The 22917-nt window shown below is 42.1% G+C and overlaps 3 protein-coding genes across 3 annotated transcripts; 2 read left to right on the top strand and 1 right to left on the bottom strand.

The window, feature by feature from the left end:
- The first annotated feature begins 414 nt into the window (after nt 1-414).
- Nucleotides 415-5250, top strand: LOC113152736 (60S ribosomal protein L5). The gene is made up of 8 exons (XM_026346154.1): nt 415-510; nt 994-1063; nt 1152-1267; nt 1381-1515; nt 1675-1877; nt 4289-4466; nt 4713-4801; nt 5088-5250. Exons 1-8 carry the CDS (start codon nt 508-510, stop codon nt 5185-5187), a joined length of 894 nt encoding a protein of 297 aa, XP_026201939.1. The 5' UTR covers nt 415-507; the 3' UTR covers nt 5188-5250.
- Nucleotides 5251-5401: 151 nt separating this feature from the next.
- On the bottom strand, nt 5402-13278 carry dipk1a (divergent protein kinase domain 1A). Its single transcript, XM_026346153.1, has 5 exons — nt 13155-13278; nt 7869-8003; nt 7594-7701; nt 7322-7498; nt 5402-7246 (listed from the first exon to the last, which is right to left on the bottom strand). Exons 1-5 carry the CDS (start codon nt 13206-13208, stop codon nt 6434-6436), a joined length of 1287 nt encoding a protein of 428 aa, XP_026201938.1. The 5' UTR covers nt 13209-13278; the 3' UTR covers nt 5402-6433.
- Nucleotides 13279-17520: 4242 nt separating this feature from the next.
- On the top strand, nt 17521-18802 carry si:ch73-389b16.1. The gene is made up of 2 exons (XM_033325958.1): nt 17521-17761; nt 17873-18802. The coding sequence occupies exons 1-2, from the start codon at nt 17581-17583 to the stop codon at nt 18088-18090; spliced, it is 399 nt and encodes a 132-aa protein (XP_033181849.1). The 5' UTR covers nt 17521-17580; the 3' UTR covers nt 18091-18802.
- The last annotated feature ends 4115 nt before the right edge of the window (nt 18803-22917 follow it).

Genomic DNA, 22917 nt, shown 5'->3' with positions numbered 1-22917 from the left:
TTTTGTAATCAGGTTTTGGGTGTGCCATTGTATTATTGTATGAAAGATGAAGCAAACAAACAAAACAAATAAATAAAAAAGCTGAACTAAATATGGGCTACTGAATGGTCAACAACCTTTATGATGACAGGGCCACATGCGAGTGTAAGAGTGGCTGAACTCTCTTAACTCCCCCATTGTTACATATGAGAAAAAGGATATACTGACTATCAAAAACACATATGTTATTAGTAATAAACGGAGAGAAAAACATGGGTAAAATATATAAGCAAAATAAAAGAGTTTCACCCAGTTATAATGGAGTTCCATTGCTATAATTAACGGCAGCCCCAGCCCGATAGGGGGCAGTGTGGCAAATCCTCTACAGCATGGCGTCTCTGAGGCGCATCCTGTGAGGCGCTACTTACGGAGCATGCGCACCGCAATCTTCCTTTTTCCAGTGCAGCGGAGTCAAGCCCCAGTCTTTGGCTCCGAGCTCCTTCATAAGGAGACAAAAAGACTGCAAAAATGGTTTGTAATTCCTCCCAATATGCGTCTCCATGTATACCTAAGACATACATTTTATGTTACGTGGTGTCAGATATTTAAATACGGGCTGCAGATGTTCAGATGAGGATTGATTCAGCCTTGCTAACGTTTGACCGGTGCTGCTCAAACGTGGCCTAGTGGCTGCTCTCACAAACTCACCGCTTCCTGGTATGGGTGGACAGCTTGACTTAAATGTTTATAAGTATGTGACCAGTAAAGCCCCAAGTTCACATCCCCTTAATATCAATTTTCTACAGCTTACTATTAGCCCGCTGGCTTATTGTCAGCCCTGCGTAGCACTTGCGCTAACTCCTGCCGTTCATTTCCAAAGGCTCTGCTGCTAATGTTAGCTCGATCCAAGCTAGCTGATGACAGTGACAGCCGCACTGCCTGTTTTAAAGTAACCCAGTAAACTAACGTGAGTCGTGTTCCACTGATTTTGAATTGATGCATGTTGTTTTGCAGGGTTTTGTCAAAGTGGTGAAGAACAAGGCCTACTTCAAGAGGTACCAGGTCAAATTCAGGAGGAGGAGAGGTAAGATGCCATGTGACAGTATTCCTCTTAATGTTAAGGTTGTTTACTATCATTTTTCCTAAATAACCAAAGTGTGTGTTCCATCCAGAGGGCAAGACTGACTTCTTTGCTCGTAAGCGCCTGGTCATTCAAGATAAAAACAAGTACAACACACCCAAGTACCGGATGATTGTCCGTTTTTCTAACAGGGACATCATCTGCCAGGTGAGCATACACTGTTATCACTTTGTTGTTAACCAAAGGAACAGGTTCATGATTTATTTTCTTTTTTATGTTGATGTGCTGTAAATTAACTTTTGCGTGCAATTGTGTTGCAGATCGCTTATGCCAAGATTGAGGGTGATATGATTGTGTGTGCTGCCTACTCACACGAACTGCCTAAGTACGGGATCTCCGTGGGCTTGACGAACTACGCAGCAGCCTACTGCACTGGTCTGCTGCTGGCCCGCAGAGTACGTATATGTAGGGTTACTACTCATCTCCCCCAAATTGTGTAATATATCTGTCCTGAGTGTGAAAAGGTTCAGAAGTGCTGTTAATTCCACTGCTGTTAATATGTAAAAAAACTTCATACATGTTAACTTTTTTATTATTATGTTTTTTGCCTTCAGCTCCTGAACAAGTTTGGCTTGGATAAGGTGTATGAAGGCCAGGTGGAGGTGACAGGCGATGAGTTCAACGTGGAGAGCATTGATGGTCAGCCAGGCGCATTCACTTGCTACCTGGATGCTGGGCTTGCAAGAACCACCACAGGCAACAAGGTGTTTGGTGCTCTGAAGGGAGCTGTGGATGGAGGCCTGTCCATCCCACACAGGTAACTTGTTCGACTTGAAGCACACAAACATATCTGGATTTGAAGTGGGTCTCCTGGGGGACGGTGGTCTATGTGAGGAAAAATGTATTTTCATTCCAAATTGCGCCTTATAGGAAACTTGACAGAATGAAACTTTAAGTGTGGCAGATAAATACAGAAACAGCATTTCAGTCTTAAATGATCCATCAGTGTGGCCTGGTGCTTTTGTCTGCGACCCTTAGACCTCAGGGCTTTTTTTATTGATGGCATTTTGACATGCCACAACACAATGTTAATGATGGCTGGACTCAATTTAGGTCAGTTTTTGGAGGCACCTGTGCACATTATTTATTTTTTGTTTTGTTAGTAAAAAAATGTTTCTTCCCCCCCGTTCTCCAGTTGGCTCTGAGGTAGCACATCCTTTCCAAGACTCAGGTTGCCAAAAACTTAAATGCTGCTGTTCAATGCTGTTGGTCACTTATCAAGTGTAACCTATTTCAAGGCACATGCATAGCTTTCAACTTTTTAGAAATGACACACAAATGTACCAAACTTTTATGAACCATAATGCATTATAAGGCATAGCATCAGCATAGATCAAAAGGTAAATACATTTAGAATCTGATTAGAAATAAGAATGTTGTAGAGCAGAAACAAGATTATCTGAAGACTACATATTTTTGAATCAAATACACTTAGTTGACAGTTTTGGGTACAAGTAGCTGAGACTAATTGGTCTGATTAACTAAGGTTACATTAAAAATTTTGTGCAGTCCACATTAAGAATTGTGTGAAGTTTAGAATCTAGACAGTCCACTTGGTTTTAAGATGGGTAGCAATAATAATGACATATTTTATTGATCCCCTTGGGAAAATTGTTGTTTGGACTGCTGCGGTCGGCTGACTGGGGTTTGAGTGTCTTGTCCTAACCCTAACCCCTGGACATGCACTCAAGCAAATTAGGATAATTGGCTGTTGTACAGTTGTTTACATCTGGCCAGTTGCTTTAGCCTGTTCGTAAAAAAGTGGTTAGCCAACAAGCTTGTTGTGGTTAACACAACAGTAAATTTTGAGACTGCAGGCTGAGCTGACCATTATATTCTGTTTTCTAGCAAATATTTTGATATTGCGCATACAGTAACAAATGAGGTGTCATGAGTTACAGATGTAAAGGAGTCTCAGTTCACCTGGACTTTGTCTGTATGCCATAACTATATTTTCAGATATCCCTTATCGCTCTCTTTAAGGACTTACACATGCATTAGGTTGTGTAACTCGCACGAATATGGAGGTGAAATGTTTCCAGGTTAGGCTGCAGATGTGTCTGCAGACATAGGCCAATGCTGATTTTGAAATATTGAATTGTCCCAAATCAGTTAATCCAAAGTGTCTGGCCTCATTGGGCCCCCTCCCTGACCTTCCTCACAGAGGATTGACTTGAGTAGTGGGTCCCAAACCTGGCTCTTAAGGCCCACTGTCCTGCAGGATCTCAAGCAATCCTGGCCCTACTCGCTGCTCATAGAGCTAGATCAGGTGTGTTCAGTCCATCAGAACGGAAAGATCTGATCTCAAATGAAGTTGGAGTAGGGAAAGTCAAAGTGAATGCCGCTTCTGATGGACTGAACGTATCCAGGTAATGAGCAATGTGTAGGAGGACCCTTGGATTAAGCGATGAGTCAGAAAAGTCTTCTACTTGTGGCAATTGGGTGACAATCAGAAAAGCATGCAGAGCTGACATGTTTGTCACATGGCCTGTTTGTGCTGCTGTATGTGATTGTTCATTGAATTTGCAGATGTGATTTGTACATACAGTACTGACATGACCATCAAAGACCAACCTGAGTCCGTGTGGTTTAGAACAAGTGAAAACACAATTTCAGTTGTATTTATTCATTCACACTTGTTTGTGAATTAAATGCTGGTTTTCTTGTTGGGAAACATACATTAAGAATATGCTGTTCTGAACAAGGCATGGGTTTGAATTCAAGTACATGTACAGTGACTTTTGACAACTATGTGTTTGTCCTCTCACGTGGGGGGTAATTGTTGCAATTTCTGTGAATCCAGATTTTAAATGCAGGCTTTACAGCTTGCTTGCATTCATGAGAAGGTGAGGTGAAAACGATACAGCTGTGACATGCTGCTTTACCTACTGATTGTGAAATATCCCTAGAAACATTCACAGCTGGCAGTTGACAAGAGCAAATAAGCACAAAGATCATGTCAAAGTGTTTATGGGGTCAGTGAATGTGACGTAAATGCTTCTATGCCAGTGCATAAGACTAATTGTACATGATTAACATGGTGCTTTGTTCATTATGCTTTGAATTAATACTGGCTTGACACAGTGTCTGGAGGTTTTGCTGGCTAATTAATGTGACGCTGAACATGCTGAGGGATTTACCTCTTGGTACATTCTTCTCCCTCCTCAGCACGAAGCGCTTCCCTGGGTATGATGCAGAGAGCAAGGAGTTCAACGCTGAGGTCCATCGCAAGCACATCCTGGGCATCAACGTGTCAGAGTACATGAGCTACTTGATGGAGGAGGACGAGGATGCTTACAAGAAGCAGTTCTCCCGCTTCATCAAGAATGGAGTCACCCCTGATTCGGCAAGTCAAGTCTTTATTGAGTTACACTTCTGTTCTGCATTACATGAGGCAATGGTAGATGGCATTGAGTTTGCTTATTGCTGCTAATATACTTGTAGTTGTTACAAGCAAAAAGCTGAGAGAACAGGCAATAGGAATAATGCTTTAAACAGTTTTTCAGGATGGCTATAAGTGAGGAATTAATTGTACCCAGAAGATGTGAACTGCAGTTTTGGACATGAAATTGACCTGCTGTCGTCCTTTCAGATTGAGGAAATGTACAAAAAAGCCCATGCTACCATTCGTGAGAACCCAGTCCATGAAAAGAAACCTCCCAAAGAAGTCAAGAAGAAGAGGTGAGATATTAAAATGCTAACATTTCTTTTGTTTTGCTTTATTGTAAGGTTTTATAGAAATAAGTTACAAGACAATAATCACCCAGTAAGTGGGCTGCAATAGTTCAGAGAGAAGGTGATATCTTTCATGTAAATGGCCATGGTGCTCATACAGTTTAGAATTTAGTTAGACCAGTGTAGACACACCTGGAAGCTAATTACAAAATTTGAACAAGTTCTTCACTGCAGCTTAAATGTTGATTTGGTATAAAATGCCAAATGCTTACTGCATGTTTCTGTGACCCAGGTGGAACCGTGCCAAACTCTCTCTGGCCCAGAGAAAGGACCGCGTCGCCCAGAAGAAGGCCAGCTTCCTCCGTGCTCAGGAACAGGAGGCTGCAGATTGAGGACTCAGTCTGCTCGGTTGCTAAGGCAGAAATTTGTTCTAATAAATCTATTGGAAAAGAGTCCGATTTCTTGTCATGTCTCACTTAATGCATTGTATTCCTGCCATGGTCAGTGACTGATACACTCGGCAGTGACACTGTGGCTTGTAGGGTGGTCTGCTGGTCATAAAATTAAGTGATTCATTAAAAAAACGTGAGGCAGAGCCTCTGAGGAAGTTTACCAGTCTGAAAGACTCCAGAGGCAAACAGTGTTGATGTAGAAGTGCCAAGAATTTGAGGATTTCAGCATCTACAGTTCATATTAAACAACTTAGAGAATCTGGAGTAAAGTCAGCAGGCAGGTTACAAGGTTGAAAACTGTCAATGAGTGGTGGTGATCTTCAGGTCCTCAGATTAACCTACAGACATGGATGAAAGAGAAGGGGGGGGGACCCACCTCACTGAAATAACTTTAAAACTGAAGTCATAATACATAAATGTATAAAAATGAACTCGTGGAAATCAGACCTTGCTCTTGAGTTGTAGTTAAACAGAAGTTAAAAAAAAAAAAAAAAACGGGAATAATGAAACTGGCCTGAGCAAAAATACATTTGCACAACCTTTTGAGGATATCGTTGCAAGTGATTTCTGGAACTCTTCTTCTGCACCTGTCGACTAGGAGGAGGAAAAAGAATCCAGAAATGCTGTCGCCTTTTGTGGACTCGAGGTTATTAACTTAGACTGGGATGAAGTGGAAAAGTGTCCTGATGAGTCTAACTTAGAAATGAGTTTTGTACAGTATGCTGACATCTCTTTCAGGGAAGGTGTCGCTTATCTCAGTTAAAGCGAGGCCACATTCATGACGTTTCACTACAACACGCTGGCATCAAAGTCAAAAAAGCAATCTCAGTTTCAACATTTGGTATCATTCTGTTTTCAATCAAATATGGCTTTTAAATGATTTGCAAATCATTGCATTCTGCTTTTAATTTACATTTTTACATTTAATCTAAACAGTTTTGTTTTAACAAGCAGGTGTGTATCAACCTTAGATTAACTAATATTTATACCTACCTGTTCCAAAAACATTTCTTCTCCTTAAATGACCAATGTACAGAATAATACCTTAAAGTGACATTCCTTGACTGCAGCTTCAGAATAAAATATGCTCTATATCGTATGTAAAGTTAAATACAAGGACAATTATATATGTCTGGTTCCACAGTGACACTGAGTCCAGTTTGACAGTGATTATTGTTTGTGCTTATTAGGAGTCTTTAGTATGAGAGATTTTCTTCCATAGCAAAGTCTTTAGATTGTTCAGAATCAGCGAGTGCTCGATTTCCATGTGTTCTGCAGAACCTTTCAGTGCAATGCAGGCATACAGCTGCTTCTCAAGCTCCTCGCTCACGTCAGATGGTGCTCCCCTCAGAATGTAATGCTTCAGTGCTTCACAGGCTTTGGCTAAGTTTGGCCTGGTCACCTCAGGTGTGCAGCGGTGTTTGGTGAGGTCACAGGAAGTGAGGCAGTCAGCCCCGTAGAGACAATCCTCGTCCACGTTGCAACGCTGTTGTCTGATGTTCTCCTGGAAAATGGCTTCAGGAACTATGTTCCGGGCGTCTATCACCTTCAGGTCGTGGCGGTCATTGTAGCCAAAGGTGCCGGGGCTCACGTCGCACATGAGGAAGCTGCCAAAAGTGCCGTGGAAAATGTCCTCGACCAGTTCTAGAAGGCCGATTGAGATCTTGGCCTTGTGCGGCCAGGAGGGGGTGAACCACTGGTCCATGCTGCGTCGCAGACCGGCAGGAATCCACACTTCGATGATCCAGGGAAGACTGATCCCGTACAGAGGATAATGTGGCACCTTCTCCATCACATACAGGTCTCCACAGAAGCCCAGTAGCTTGGGAGTGTGCTCTCTGTCTTGCAGGACTAGTGCTAACAGGAACTCATTGAGCTGCAGCAGGGCCCACGTGGAGCGAGCCTCGGGCAATGAGATGTGACCATCCTTGTTGGCATCCGCTATAGATAATACTTGAGTTGCCAGGTTTGCAAGGTTGGCCTGATCCCCCACTTTAGCCTGCAAATAAAGGAAAATATTTCAGGACCAAAGCTTGTAATGAACCTTTCTAGTGTACAAAGAGTGCTTACTGACCTTGAGGTGATTGAGGATCATCTCTCTGAACTTTTCAACTGAGGTCCCCTTGGTGGGCTTGTTGAAGGACGCAGCCTCTTTTCTGGGCTCCATCTCATTTCCTAAATCATAATGAGGAGTCTCCTCCATCTGGCACTTAATGACCCCTTCCAGGTCTCCCCAGCTCCCTGAGTAAACCTAAAATAAACCAGACGGGCCTGAGGTTAATAACAAGATCACTGGTGTGTGTGTGTGTCACAGGTGGGACTGATTTAAAATAAAAACTGTGTGACCTGGCTGTTGGGCTTCGCAGTGAAGCACTTCCCCAGGTAAAGTGTGTCTTTCTCACACAGGCTGCTGCAGGCCGAGCCATCGATGACTCCTTTTCTGTACTTGTCACACTGAAACATACGAAGGGGAACACAGTACAAAATGAACTAGTATATATATATATATATATACACACACAGTATATGTACTAGAATATTATTACTGTATTTTGTTTTTAGGATTTTGTAGGACATGATTTTGATAAATTGACACCTTTGGCACACAGGTAAATACTCACTATTGAATTTTTGCAGTCATGCCCACGACACAGCTCTGTGTAGGACGAGTACTCTACGTACACTATCCAGCTCCCGACGAACACTGCCAGCCAGGAAAAGAACAGGTACTTCATATGCTGGTAGGAGAATCTGGCCTGTTGGAAACACAGTTGAAATGTTTGAATCGCACACAAATATCAGAGGAGGACGTTAAAAGTGATGTTACTGAATGACGTTTTCAGTTCTGTGTATGATTTCAGCGTGGAGAACTGAACTCGCATTCCCACTCATTCAGTAATAAATGTTCTGTGTTGGGTGTGGAGGTTCCAGGCAGAGCTTTTTTCAGGAGACACACTTTAACAGATTAATGAGAGGACGGGAGTCATGTTTGTTGCCTCAGGTCAGTTCACCAGCCCCTTCTTTTCCATGCAGAGCACACAGCGTGCCTTTGCTGCAAACATGTTACCTTTTCCAGCAAAGCAGTGACCATTGCATTTGCCTGAATAATAATCAGAAACAATGAGAAGTGAGAATAAATTCACCCAGGCAGTCCAACACGATTCTAACAGAATCACTCCACTAATGGTCTTTAATTCACGGGGCACTCCACGGATTTTGAGAGCTGCCACAATTAGTTGATTGTGAGAATTGACAGCAAGTATTTGTTAATGTAATGGAAACAGTATTCATTAAAGACTATGGATTAAAGAATCCATCTAGCAGACGTGAGATGACATTAGCTTTCACCTTTCCGTATTCACGTTTAGCTCTCTTTGGGATCTGCGCTAAGTCCTGAGGGGAAAAATCTATTTCTTAAGCGGCGACTTAAAAGCCCCAGGAGCTCAAACGAGCCTTTTTACTGTCAGAGCCAGAGGAGCTGTTGCATAAAGAGCCATTATAACACGTATTTGTATTTGAAATTCGAAAATCACATAATCCTGTGTCAACGGAGCCACGGATTAATATATAAACCCTGCATTAAGCATAACATGGTCACTTTACGATAAAGAATAAAGAGTGTCTTCTATTGATTCTGTGGAGAAGTGGAAGCCGCTTCTTTGATAAATAACATTATCAATGAAACGAGGTGCTCGCTCAGTATATAGTTACACAAACTACAAAATGTTTAGAATGTACATAACACTCTGCTCATTTCTATTTCATTTAGCCTGTATGGGAGGGGACAGGCCTGTGAGTGGAAGACAAATTAGTTCCAAACTGAATTGGTTCACAGAGTACATCATTAATGCAATTGCTTCTAAATAGGTGCTCTGTAATTAACAGTAAATGCTGTTTGTGGTCTGGCACGCCGGCAGTGGAACATTTAGAGCGACTCTAGACTCATTACCTTTGATTTTCTTTCTAATTCTCCATCTGATAAATGCAGTCATCTTAGATCCATCATGCTTTTCATCCCGTTGAAGAACATTAGTGAAAGAATAACACACTTTGTCGCAGCCCTACTTTCTCATCTACTACTATTAATGATTCTTGCACTCAGAGCTTGACAATAATGGACTAACTACTGTATGCTTCCACCCTGTTTGTCCCTTTTAGTACCCATTTCTTAGTATATTAATTACCCTGCCCCTTCATTTTCCTTGCTGTAACATTGTGTGGGTGGCCCCACAGGGGAATGGAGCAGGGCACCCACCTTAGCACAAAATAGCTTGATGGTCACTCTGCCCTTTTCTCTTATACTGAACACAATAAAAGGCAAATATTTATATTATTATTTAATATTTCTCACTTGTATTTATCTCTAAATAGATTTTCTATTCATATTCTACTTACTACTACTTTACTTTTTGGCTTCCTGGTCATTTCATGTTGATTTTTGGATTTGTTTTGGTCATATTGTGTCTGGTTTTGGTCACTTTGTGTCTCTTTTGCATAGCTTAAAATCACTGTTCATGGTTTTTGGGTTGCTTTGCATCTTTTTGTGAATGTTTTGCATCCCTTTCTGGTTATTTTGTGTCTTTTAACTGAACTGCTTTGTGGCTTTGCAAGATAGGCTGCTCAGTCATCCATCCATGCATAAAACCAAAACAACGCGAGGCAGATGATTATTCTCCACGTCTGTTATCACAAGCAACATGTTTGGCATTACACATAGCAAGTTGAGCTATTTATAATACAATAAAGATTTTTTTTATGTCAGCCTGATCCTGGCAGCGTGAAGAAGCCTTTGAAAGTTACAGTTACACATACAGTTTGCTCATCATCGACTATCATTTGACTAGCTTTATCTCTGCTGCTTTAGCCATTGATTGTTTTCTTTACTAATCTGACCACTCGGATACACATCAAATTCAACACAGTAGTGAACACAAGAGTACGCGCTGTGTGCACCTTCCATTGATTTTTCCATAGGTAAAACGCAGCAACAGCAAAAGCATTATGGAAATAACACTCTATGGGGAAATGAATGTATGGTTGGCCTTCCTCTAATCAATACTTTGTGGTTTTCATTTCAACTCTGGCCGATGCATCTCTATCTCTGGGAATATGTATTGACCCTCTGTGAGGGAAGAGAGTAACACAAACATGGCTAATGAGGTGATATTGATTGTGGCTGCTGTGACAGCTATTAATTAGAGACTGACTGGGAACTGTGGCCATATGCTGAGGTGGGTGGAAGGAAACAGTCTGTCATGATCTGGTTGAACTCCTTCTCCTACAGCCACCCACACCTCTGTTATCCACACATATTAAATGTGAAAGGTCTATGAAACAGCACAAAGAGACTTGAGTACATATTGTATGGTTACACAGTGCCACTTGATGTTGAGCTACTGAGGCAGAGAGGAGATTAAAGCTGATCAGGAGCTGCACATCACCGTTCTCACACTTGGTTTCTGCAGTCGGCACACCATTTATCCATTATGTATGATTATAAAGCTATCCCTCGGAGGTTATCGGTTAATGGGCTGCTGTGCAGAAGCGAGAAAGACAGGAAAACAGGGAAAAAATGGGATGGAGAGGGATGAATAACTGGGAATATGCATGCTGAGTTTGACATTGCTGACAAACAGTATATAAAAACAGCCCTGCATTCTGCAAGAGGCAGATAAAATGTAGATGGAAAGGACCGCCTGAGAGAGAGAGAGAGAGAGAGAGAGAGAGAGAGAGAGAGGGAGAGAGAGAGAGAGAGAGAGAGAGAGAGAGAGAGAGAGAGAGAGAGAGAGAGAGAGAGGGAGAGAGAGAGAGAGAGAGGGAGAGCGAGCTGCACTTCAGTAGCAGTCCAACATTTTTCTCCACTTGTCACCGACTCTCTGAAGGAAAAAGGATGCCACACTGTCTGCACAGACACTACAAAGATCTGACTCATCACAGTCCAGACAGTATGCAACCCCCCCCCACCACCACCACCACCTCCTTCCCACTCATAAAAGGCGCGCATTTCCATGCTGACTCATTACTGCGACATTAACACATGTGAACGTTACTGTACCAGCAGCTGTTCCGTCTGGTGGTGCTGGAAACCTAACCCTGTAACATCGGGAGCACGTGTCCCCACACACAATGAAGAAGACTCAATAAATGCAGGCACGTTATTCCTGCAGGGACTGCAGCTTCCTGTCAGGGGAACCCCCTCCCATACCTGAACCTACAAGTCTGAGCTGTGACGCGCTAGAAGAGCTAAGATGTAGGTTATTGTTATTACGACGTATTTACAGTAAGGATCCTTGAAAATCACCAAAGTCAAACAGGATGTCGCCCAAATTGAAAATTTGTAGTGTATAACTTCACACACAGGCACACCTACAGTGTATTCTTGTATTGTCCCCGTCTCTCCCTGTGGTTTGTGCAAATATATATATCATTTAAATACAGTTTATCTATGAATAAACCTACACCAATAAGACCTTAAACAGAAAAAGAAAATAGCTGGGTATGTGTTGAAACATTATATCACTGTCAACTGTGAACATTTCAGAACCAGCAAAGCTCTTAATGTTATGAAAACCAGTTTGGCTATTCAGCGTCATCTTGACTAATGGACACTGACGTTTTCAGCTGGCACCAGATGCTTTTACCCACTTTGCCTCTAAACTGTGCATTGGAAGCATCTCTGCATTATTATATGAAAGCATGAGAGACTAAATGAGCTGTTTGATCATTTGTTAAACGCACGTGTAGGAAAACAGTTCTCTGGACAGGTTCAGATTTGTCTGCAGTATTGATTGTAACAAAGAAAGATAAAAAAAAAACAAAAAAACAACAGACTCAGCAAATGATCACACGCAGCAATTCCAGCTTAGTGTCACCAATTTCTGTATTTCAGTGGAAATAGCTTCTCTCCAAGGATCACTGAATGACACTTCTTAAGTTGTCACTGGCAGGCTGAGGTGGCCTAGAAAACCAAGCGATGCTGGTGGCTGTCCCTGGAGACCGCCTGTCTCTGCCTCTCCTCACTGCACTTCACAGTTTTTGTCTCTGACTTGCAGTGACACGGGTAGGAAGCACGCGGCGCCAGTTGTGACGAGACAGCGTTGTGGACCCAAATTAGTGACGCAAATGGCTGTAAAAACTGCAACCAATGAGAACACGGAGATCTGACAGTCTGGTGATGTAGGCAGGTAATATTTTTAGGCTGCACACTTCAGTCCAACGGGGAATGTAGTGAAGCTGACTTTCTTCCATTTCAGTTTGAAGTGAGACCTCCACATGTCCCTGAGGGGCTTCCCTGGCTGAGTTTAATTTTACTTATGAAGAGTGCCACTGTGGACTTCACCTAATTTCACTCCCATCCAACTGTTACATAATGTTCTTCAACAGCTTCCCAGATGAGGATGATCAGGGCTGCATCCTATCAAATGTGGCTCTGTGATTTATCCTGCAAGTGAATGATGGTGAAACAGCCCAGAACTTCCCAGCATTTCCCTACAGAGTGATGCCAGAGACAACACCACCGCGTCATGCATAGAAAGAGACCAAACTTTTGCACCATCAGAAACAGCCTCGCAGGAACATATGACTGTGACTGTGACCAGCTGGATGCATCATGGAAGTGGTTGCTACAGCAACGGGGACCAGGAGGATGGTTGATTCCTGCCGAGCCGCCGAGCATCAAGTGACTTTAAGATTCAGTGTGAGAAACCAACACAGTGATACCTGCGAATTACCACTGATCTGCATGCAGAACAGTCAAATGATTAAATAGTATAAGCTACAGCAACAACCAGCCGCATCGTCGCTCATCATCCAGTATCTTTTTAGATTTAAAAGCAGGCCACAGCCGAAGCACATTCAAAATCTGACTTAACACCAGAGTGAAGAGGGATTTCCCAGATGATGCTTACCTGGCTGAACAGAGGCTTTTTGAAGAACCCCCATGGAAACAGAGCTCTTGCCATGGCAGATGCAGAACATCTCACACAACAGCTGCCGAAGAAATAGATTCGGCGTATACTTCACACGGTGACAGGCAACGCCTACTGGAATAAGCCTGGACTGGATCCAAATAGGCTAGAAAACATGAGCAGTGGTGTGAGGAGCACCGTGGATCTGCGCCTCGATGCAGCGAGGCAGCAGAACGAGCCGCTGCGCCGAGTGCAGCGAAGTTAGGTTCAGTTTGGCCATGACCGCTTCTGACCAATTACAGAGGGAGGATGGCTGTCACCTTGGTACCTCCAGTGTGTGTGTGTGTGTGTGTGTGTGTGTCCTTTTTAATGCTGTACCTTTAATTTAAAAACAAAACTAAACAAAAAAAAAACGATCACTTGCAATTACAAAGCCCTAATGTTTTTTTTTCCTTTATAAAAAACTGGTAGATAAAGAAAAACAGGAACATAAAAATAATAAAATAGCTTTCTGCTTCTTTTTGAAGTCCTCCAGATGACAGGTTTCAGTTTAGATAATGGTCATCTGATTGCTCTTACGCTACAAAATAACACACACACACACACACACACACACACACACACACACACACACACACACACACACCAGCTTAGAACGAAGGAAATGTAAAGATGGCTGAAACATGTCAATAACAGTGCAGTAAACAGTGAGGAAATAATTGATGACATAAGTAATGATAATGATGATGTTGTCAGTCTCCCCTCTGAAAGGGGAGGGGGGAGGAACATCATCCTTACCATTACTTATGTCATCAGCTGTACAGTTTAATAGCCACTGGTAGAAAGGATCTCCTGGAGCTCTGTGAAGCACTTGACATTGATCAGTCTCTGGCTGAACGTGCTCCTCTGTCCAGCCAGCACGCTTTGGACGGGTTGGAGGGGTTGTTCAGGACTGAGAGGAGCTGGACAGCATCCTCCTCTCAGCTGCAACATGTAGAGAGTCCAGCTCCACCCCCCAGAACAGAGCCAGCCCTCCTGAATAGTTTGACCGGAAATAAACAAATGACCCACAGCATGAAAGACAGACTACCAGTCAGACAGTCTCATAGGAGGATTAGAGACTTCTCTTAAGGCGTTCTTCAGGGACAAGTCTCACAGCTCAGAGCGAAGCTTATGTCAGCAGTGGAGGAGGGTGGAGGATAAAAGGCTGTCAGCTTCAGGACCAAAGTGGATTTATACACTTCTAAATCACCTCAGCCAGGTTTTGATTTATGCATACAACAGCAGGAGAGCAGTGGGAGCTTTATGTGTTGAGATGAGAACAACATGACATATTAAAGACATAAATATCAGAAGCTGTTTGTCTTCAGCTACCAATCCTAAAGTTTGTGAGATTTTTAAATTTCCTACCCTATTCTATTTGATTAGGGCTTTGCATTTGATGCTGTGGGATCTGAGGCGTCATAAACATGAAAATATACTGTAAGGGGAATGCTTAGCCCAGGGTAATGGGCACTCTGTTATACAACACATTAGAATGAGCAGCACATGTATCATCATCCATCAAAGCAGACAAACTTTCTGTGGGTGTATTTTATGAAAAAGTGCTGCCAAGTGCAGAAACGCAACAGAACGTTTTGTCTTTAAGCATGAAGAAATAATGTAGTGCAACAGAGCCGTGATAGCAGTAATAATGTCCCTGCAGTGAGAACAGTAGAAGCAGCATTTAGAATGGTGGAGAGAGGAGATTAGAGTTTGGAGGAGAGTTTACAGGAGCCTAGAGGACAGAAACTGGATGCAGATAAGGTATTTCCTGTTATGTAATGCTGATTACCTTGAGGCACTTTGTGTGGGCAGATAAAAAAAAAAAAAAAAAAAATTCAGTTTCTACATAGGGCCGAACAAACAACAGCCTCGCTGATGCAGAGCTGAAGGCAGCAGCACTGCTGGAGCAGCCAGAGAATACAGGATGACTACAGAGAGACAGATGGGATGTCTACAGTCTGATAGATTTTCCTCAGGTGCATGATTAAGACAAGATAATTATTCACAATGTTACATAATGAAGGTCCTCTCTACTAACAATCTTTGAGATGAATTATCTCTGGAAAAACATCTGCGTAGATTCCAAATCTGTATGCCTCAATTCAATTTGCTGTTCATTAACAACAATAATCCTTGCTCAGTCTCACAGCCCACACCTGCTCATTACCATGTTGTTCCATTAAAGATGATGATAATATCTATTCAAGCCAATATGTAGCCTAGGTAACAAATGACAGCAAGTCATATAGCCCACTAGAAAAAATGTTCTAGTATTAAGATGTAGTAACTAGTATTAAGATGTTTAGCTGACAGTCACAAGGTGGGTGCTGGTTGTAGTCCATGCTGACTATGACTCAAGACAATGTTTCATTCAACCTGCCCAGTTAAGAGAGAGAGAGAGAGAGAGAAATAGAGTTGTTAGTCTTCCCCCTCATGGCGAGAGATCTGTTAAACAGTTTCCCAGCCAACACTCTGAGGTCAGATTATTCAGACTGTGTGAGAGCGGTTTCACTGTGTCAGATTCAGTCTGACTGGAGAGAAGGCTCCCTCAGCATGCCCTTCCTCACAGAGGAAGCTACGTTTCTAAACCCAGTGCAAATCCTCACAGATGGTTTAAGTCATTCAGTCTTTAGAATCCTTTCCAAACCCTGAATAAAGCACATATGGAAACACAAGTGTATTTGCGTGGCAGCATCTGTGGAAACATGCCGTTGTCACTTAATATTGCATAACAGATGGTGTACATTGCTTTCAGTGTGTTCTATGTAAATGTGATGACAAATGTTTGATGGCTCTTTAGAACGAGACACTGAAATATTCCAAACCTTATTATTCTTCACTGAGGACAAACAAAACGTACAGAGCTGCTAAGAGCAGATTTAACTGCAATAACCTAACTACATCTGCTCAGATTAGCAGAACATGTATCATCAATGTTAGTTCTACTCCTGATGAGAGTTTATCTTGTATAACTCTAAACTACAACAGCAATGCTGTGAAAACAATCATTTGATTAACATGAGCTGAGATGTTGGTGCTAGTCTCCGCCTGGTGGCCAGAGAGAGGTAGTGCAGGACCAGCTGAAGTCCTGATGTCAGACAACACAGCAGGACACAAAGCAGCAGCCAGTTGTGAGGACAGCGAGCTACTGGATCAGGATCATCTGTGTTATGTGCCTTTTTTTTAAATCATGTGCACATGGAACGCAGTCACTTCACTGTAGACAAGAATCAAATGTACTGTATTCGCTCACAGACTTATTATGGGTCACTCCTCAACTGGATAATGAGAAAGAAACTGGTGCTATTTCTGGAAATATCATTCAATAAACCTTCTCCTGTTCAATAAGCAAGTTGATTACTATAACTAAACATTTTTATGGATGCTAATATTTGGGTTTACATATTCAAAAATTAAGGTTATGCTTATTTTTCTGCATGTGGCCAGGATGTGGGGATGGAGAATGTGCAAATGAGGCTGAAAAGAAATCACAAAAGGCCCAGGAGGTAAGTGACCTTCATGCAGGGAAAGTATGTGGGAAAGCAAAAAATAGCAGGAAGTTCAAAGCTTAAAGCGTGGCCTTTAAAAGCAATCGCTCGTTAAACTAGAACAAGCTTGTAGTGGTTAATCCCAGTTCTTACCTGGAGCATCGGTTTCACGCAGTGTGCCCAAATAATGACAGAGGCCAACAGACAGCGAAGACAAGCCTCAGCGGCAGTGGTAGAAACGGAGTCGTGAGCCACCTGAGAAACTGGGATGACAAGAAACGTGTGAGGAGGAGGCTGTCACAATCTAACACATCATGTGGGACGTGATCACTGGGAGAGCATATAGTGTGCCTGTGCCTGCTTGACTCGAATCTTAATTCGTTCGGTTTTGTAATATAACCTTTATCACAGATCTTGTTTGGCAGACAGTAATTAGGTGTTCTATGCTCAAGTAGCACACTCCATAATATATAATGTTTTCATATTGTTCAGTGCGTGTTTTCCATTCGTTTAAAGTTGCTCCCTCAGCTGTGAGTTAAGTTTCTACAGTTTCATTAGGTTTAAACTCTTTTTAAAGAACTTTATCACCAGTGACTAAGTGTATTTATTATTATACGTTTTGCTCAAGGGCTTTTTGAAGCCAGTCTTATGACTTTCCTATTACACTGTTGTGTACTGAGAACTGACTGTTTTCAGATGGCTTCCAGACATGTGCTGGGGTTCTGGCCTATAAAAAGACAAATATTAACAACAGTACAGTTCACTGCAGACAAACCAGCATTTAATGTGCTACAGCGTCAGGGTCTGCTTCTGTCCTATGTTCACTGGGGTTTTTGGCTGTCCTGGTGTTGAGTTAGCTGCAGATCGTGCTGTTAAGGTTTTGAACACTTGATATGAATAAGTATCACGGCGAGCTGACTCAGAGGGAGCAGGAGCTGCTGAAGGTCCGTCGGGACAGCGACACCAAGGCTGCAGAACTAGTCAAGATGGAGAAGATGCTGGAGCAGACCAAGAGCTTGTTAGACAAGAAGACGGAGTCTACTTCAGGGAGGATGGGCTACCAAGAAAACATGGGTCTGTATCACAAACAAAATCTAACTTTACCTCCTAAGTGATCTTGTTTTTTTTAAAGTTGTTTCTGAGAGATGTGGCTGTTGACCCTGGTTTCTGGTTACTGGTTTGCAGTGGAAGACCTGGAGGAAAAGGTGCGCTCGAGCAGACGCTACAGGAGGAACTCGCTCCATCACACACAGATGCTGGAGAGCCAGATGAAAACGGTGAAGGGCGAGCTGGTGGGCACGCTGGACCATCTCCAGCAGCTGAGGAACGTCTTGCGCCGTTCGCAGCAGAAAGCAGAAGAGCGCACAGCAGCGATGGAGAGGCTGGCAGCAGGGCTCAGGTGAACTGCTCTGATTCCAAACGCGGCTCTGACCTTTCCTACACACCAGCTGAATGTTGACCTGCTGTCCTACATCCTGCCAACGAGGATCTTTGAAGACCACACCTATACGCTGGACAAATGGTAAAAGACGGAGATGTGGAGCGGCTGTGTTGGGCCTGCCGTGTTTGCTGAATGAAAGATCTAACGTCTTACAAATGATTAAATGTAACTCTATTTTTGTGTCTTTTAGTCACCATTAATTAGTCTCATGCTCACGGCTTCATGCTTTGAATTTGTCACTTTTTGCTTCTTCTGGAAATAAGATGTTAAAGTATTTCTGCCTATATAACTAGGAGAGACACGCAGCAATTTAAAACCAAAGTTCTGTGCAAAAGTCTCAGGCTACCAGTGAATCTCTCTATTGAATGCTTGTTTTTACTGAAAATCTGTCTGTATTATCAACTTTATTTGGCTTTTCTTCACCTGCGGCCCCATAGGTCAAATAAATGTAATTGATTTATGAAACTAAGTTTACTGAACACAGCCCTGCTAATAAATGACATGTAAATTGTGTTTTATAGTGTAAATCTGTAGGCGTATTATCTAACTACTCACTGTTTATTCTTATTCTTCATATTGCTATAATTGCTTCGTAGATGGGTTGAGTGCTGAGTATGTTCCCTCTGGGATCAATAGTCTGTTGATGCTTCTTGCGGTGAGTCATCTGAAAACTGTATTTGTGTCTTCCCCGTGGCTTTTACCACAGTGTGTTTCGGACGCTGTCACATGCATTGTGTGTGGGAAGGGGTGGTTTTACTGTAATTATAACACTATTACAGATGTATTATTAATATTAACTAATGTGCTATAAGCATAGGTATCTGTATATTTAACTGTGGAAGAATGGACAAGAAGTGGAGGAAGATAATGAGGAAGCTCAACAAGTACACCAACACTTATTATCACATAGTGTTCCTGATGGGTGGCTGTTGTTTGTTTCACCTTCAAACAATAAGTGAATTATTTTGCTTGTTTTCTTTTCCTCAAATAGTGCAGACAGCAACAGCAAATGACCCTGCAGGGGGCACCGAAGTCTTCCAAGTGAGCAGACGGGAAAAGAAAGAAGCAAAGTGCCTATAGTTCTTTGAGGCAATGGATAAATAAATAAATAAAAATAAACAGAATTTGTTTAGATGCTCATTTCCTGATTTTTAATCACCTCACAACCTCTAGGCTACTTGTGCTGGGGTTCTGGCCTACAGCACATGGAGTTTTCTGTATTTCTGTATAATTATGACAATAAATGTGTTCCAGTTTAAACACCAGTCCACATTTGTCAAGCTCTGTTCTGGCTAAAGTAACAAAGAAATAAGTGCCAAGAAGCATTTTAACATATGCAACACCACAATTTATAGTGTCTACATTTGACTTTTAATTTTCTTTATATAGATGGTATATTTCCTGTCAAAATAAGGGGGGGGGTTGCTCTCAGATGTCTTGTGTTTTGTGCTGTGTTCTCCACTTTCACATTCAGCTTGGTGTAGCTGGTATTTATATTGTTAAAGACCAACAAGTTCAGCACTACTTAATTAATGGCTGCCACACAACTTCACTTACAATACATTTCCTCTAAAATGAGGAGGCAGAGAAAACAGGTTAGTCTGCCTGCCAATGATAGTCTTTGCTCAAGTTAATTTGGGTCTTTTTTTGCAGGGTTGCCTCTAGCGATTGAGGAACCACCTACACGTCAGCCGCAAGCAGTAGGAACTCAGCAACATCCTCCTCCAGAGACTTTCGGTTAGCATTATATTCTATTATGTGTCTGCATGTGTTGCATAATAATCTTATCACCATGAGATTGTGCAAACGGTGGTGAAACAGAAGCGCAGACAGAAACTCTGGCAGCTCTTGGATATGTTTTATTATACTGTAGTTTTGCTGCAGTCGCTGAAACCAAAAAGCATGTTCATTGCATCATGACAACGAATGTGGTGATGAGAGCCTCACTGGACTGTTGAAATACTCACAGAGCATCACTTGCAGAGTTGTTCACACAAACAGGTTTGTTGGTTAAAGGTCCTAACACAAAAAAATCATTTCTGCCTCTGTGCCCTGAATAATGTACAAAACCATCACAGCTTCTTCAGTACTTCTGCTGGATTTGGAGATGCTGGTGTTGAAATTTGACTTGTTATTTTCCGTTGTTGTGAGCACCACAAACCTCTGTAGTATTGGGTGGAGACAGGAAAACTTAATCCTGGACAAATAAAAACCACAGCTATCTGTGGTGCATTGCGCGATGCCTCTGTGGGAAATACGCTTGTTTTGTCTGTAATTAAGCCAACCAATCATTTAAAGGAGATCTCTGTTGAATTTCCTGTAAACTGGGACACAGAAAGAAATATATTAGAATTTGAAGATGAACTGTGAATGCACACTGGCTACACTTGGAAGTGCTACACTATACAGTAGTCATGCCCTACATGCATGGTACCGATAGTAGCTGGGATATTCCTCTCCCAAAAAGCAAATATAATCATCTAGCTGGTTTTCTGGAGCTCTCCCACTCATCAATAAGGTGGAAAAAGGAAAGTATTCTGTCCCAAGCCAAGTGGTGATAGAGGCAAACTGGACAATTGTTGCCCTAATGATTTACTTCTAATAGAAATACTCTTCATTTACTAATAGGGAAGTAAGAGTGTGAAAGCTGAGTTTGCAACAAGCCTTCATTTAATGTTTCCCTAACTATAACCACAATCTTTCCTAACCTGTTATCAGTTTTAGATGCCTAATTTTAATTTTAACCTTATCTTATCCTTTGCTAGATGTTTTGGTAATCTAACCACACTGCAATCCTAGTTTGTTTCTCTTAATTGTGACATACTTGACGTATGCCGTTTTGATGGCCATGTATATTTATTTCTCAGCTTTTACATTTACATTTTAGTCATTTAGCAGACGCTTTTATCCAAAGCGACTTACAAGTCATTACAAGGTACAAGGGTAGGCAGGGTAAGTGTGAGGAGGTCTTGCCTAAGGACCCCTACTGGTGGTAGGCTACAGCTGGGATTTGAACCCCAGGCTCCCACATGGGAGGCAGTGATGTTACCACTAACCAGCCGCATTTTACATTAGAATAATTAAACACAAACCATTTCTGATCAAGTTTCTTTGGACTATAAAAAGATCAACTTGGCATCCAGATGAAGCTGCCAGATCCTGAGCCAGGTCCTTACTGGACTCCTTCTGGTCTCTCAAAGAACAAACTCTGAAAAATGTCTCATCAGATTTTAACTTATACTGGTCCACCTACTACTCGCCTGCCTGTACTTATCTGGCCTATTTGTGCCTTCAACTCTCTGGTAACACAGTTTCTACCCCATGCTGCCATATCTCCATGATCATCTCCAGCTTCCCCTCACTCCCAGAAAAGTATTTTCATAAAGCTTATCTGAGATTACCGCTTCCTTGGGACCAGCCCTTTTACCACTTACAATGTCTTGAAAAGAAATGTCTAAGATTGAAAAAACTATCAACCTTCAGTGAAACTGGCTTTGATCAATCAGAACAGAATTAATGGAGGGCTAAAGCACTTTGACATTAATAATAAGAAATGGACCTGGGTGGTATGCTGCCATTGACTGGGTCATTTTTCTTCTTTAGCACTAAAGAGATTGAGGCCTGTTAAAGTTAAGGAGGTAGTGCCTGAGAATTTCAAGAATCCAAAAAGGAATTCAAAATTGGGGACAGTTGTGAAGAGAAAGCTTTAAAAATTCACATCGAAACCCATCAGGGCCTAGTGATTTTTCACTTTGCATGGATTTTATGACAACAGATAATTTGGGGAATCAGATGTGTATAGCCCAGATTAGTAAGATTAAAAGTCAGCATTGATTTCCTGCTGGTCAGTTGTCACAATCTCTTTGGCATGGATCCTAGTAACAAAGTTCTGTGCTGACAACTGTCTTAATTGCAAAACAAGAGTTCTCATAGTCTTATCATCATCGTCCAGTCAGCATTTGTGGTTCAGACATTGACATTGTCGTGCCAGCCCACATATATCTAGGTCTGCACCTGGACAATAACTGGTCTGGTCACTTTACACGTCCTCTCCTCCTAAGACAGGTCATTAGACATCTACAGGAAGATACTACGTTTTACCAAACCACAGCAGCAAGTGTGCGGTTTCTGGGGAGGCAGCATAAAACAGAAGGAGGCAAGGCAGCTGGACAAACTGGTACTAAAAGCTTGTTCAGTGCCTGGAATGAGGTTGGACTCACTAGAGGCTGTGGTGGAGAAACACACACAGAAAAAAATAGAGACCATTCTACAATACACTGACCATCCTCTACCCAACATCCTGATGGATCAGAGAAGTAGCTGCAGTGGACGACTCACCTCACTGTATTGCAGGACTAAAATTAACAGGAGATCCTTCATTCCCACAACCATCAGGGTCTACAACACCCTAGAAACAGGGTGGCCCAACACCCTACTTTCACTGTCTTTCTATCTACAAGACAACCTGAATTTTCCTTTGGTATTAAAGATATGAAAGCAAAGTAAGGATGCAAAGAAAGTCGTATTCTAAGTCTTTGGTAAAAGATTTGATTGTACAATGGAAAGAAATACTTTGGAAAGCTTATAGGGGTTATTTGCTCCTCGTGTTATTTGCTCCAGCCCAACCCATTACAGACAGCTGCAGGTGCAAACTCACGGTTTGCAATACCATAAGGGAAAACAGGACTAACCAGAGAAACAACTCTGGGTTTATATTACTTAAAGAACATTGTGATTAGCGCTTGCTCCCAATAGTTGCTAATAAACAATGAATGTATTCAGAAGAGCA

Source organism: Anabas testudineus, chromosome 4, assembly GCF_900324465.2.
Source record: "Anabas testudineus chromosome 4, fAnaTes1.2, whole genome shotgun sequence".
In the NCBI taxonomy this organism is placed as follows: Eukaryota; Metazoa; Chordata; class Actinopteri; order Anabantiformes; family Anabantidae; genus Anabas; species Anabas testudineus.
This window is presented reverse-complemented; position numbering and strand designations above follow the sequence as displayed.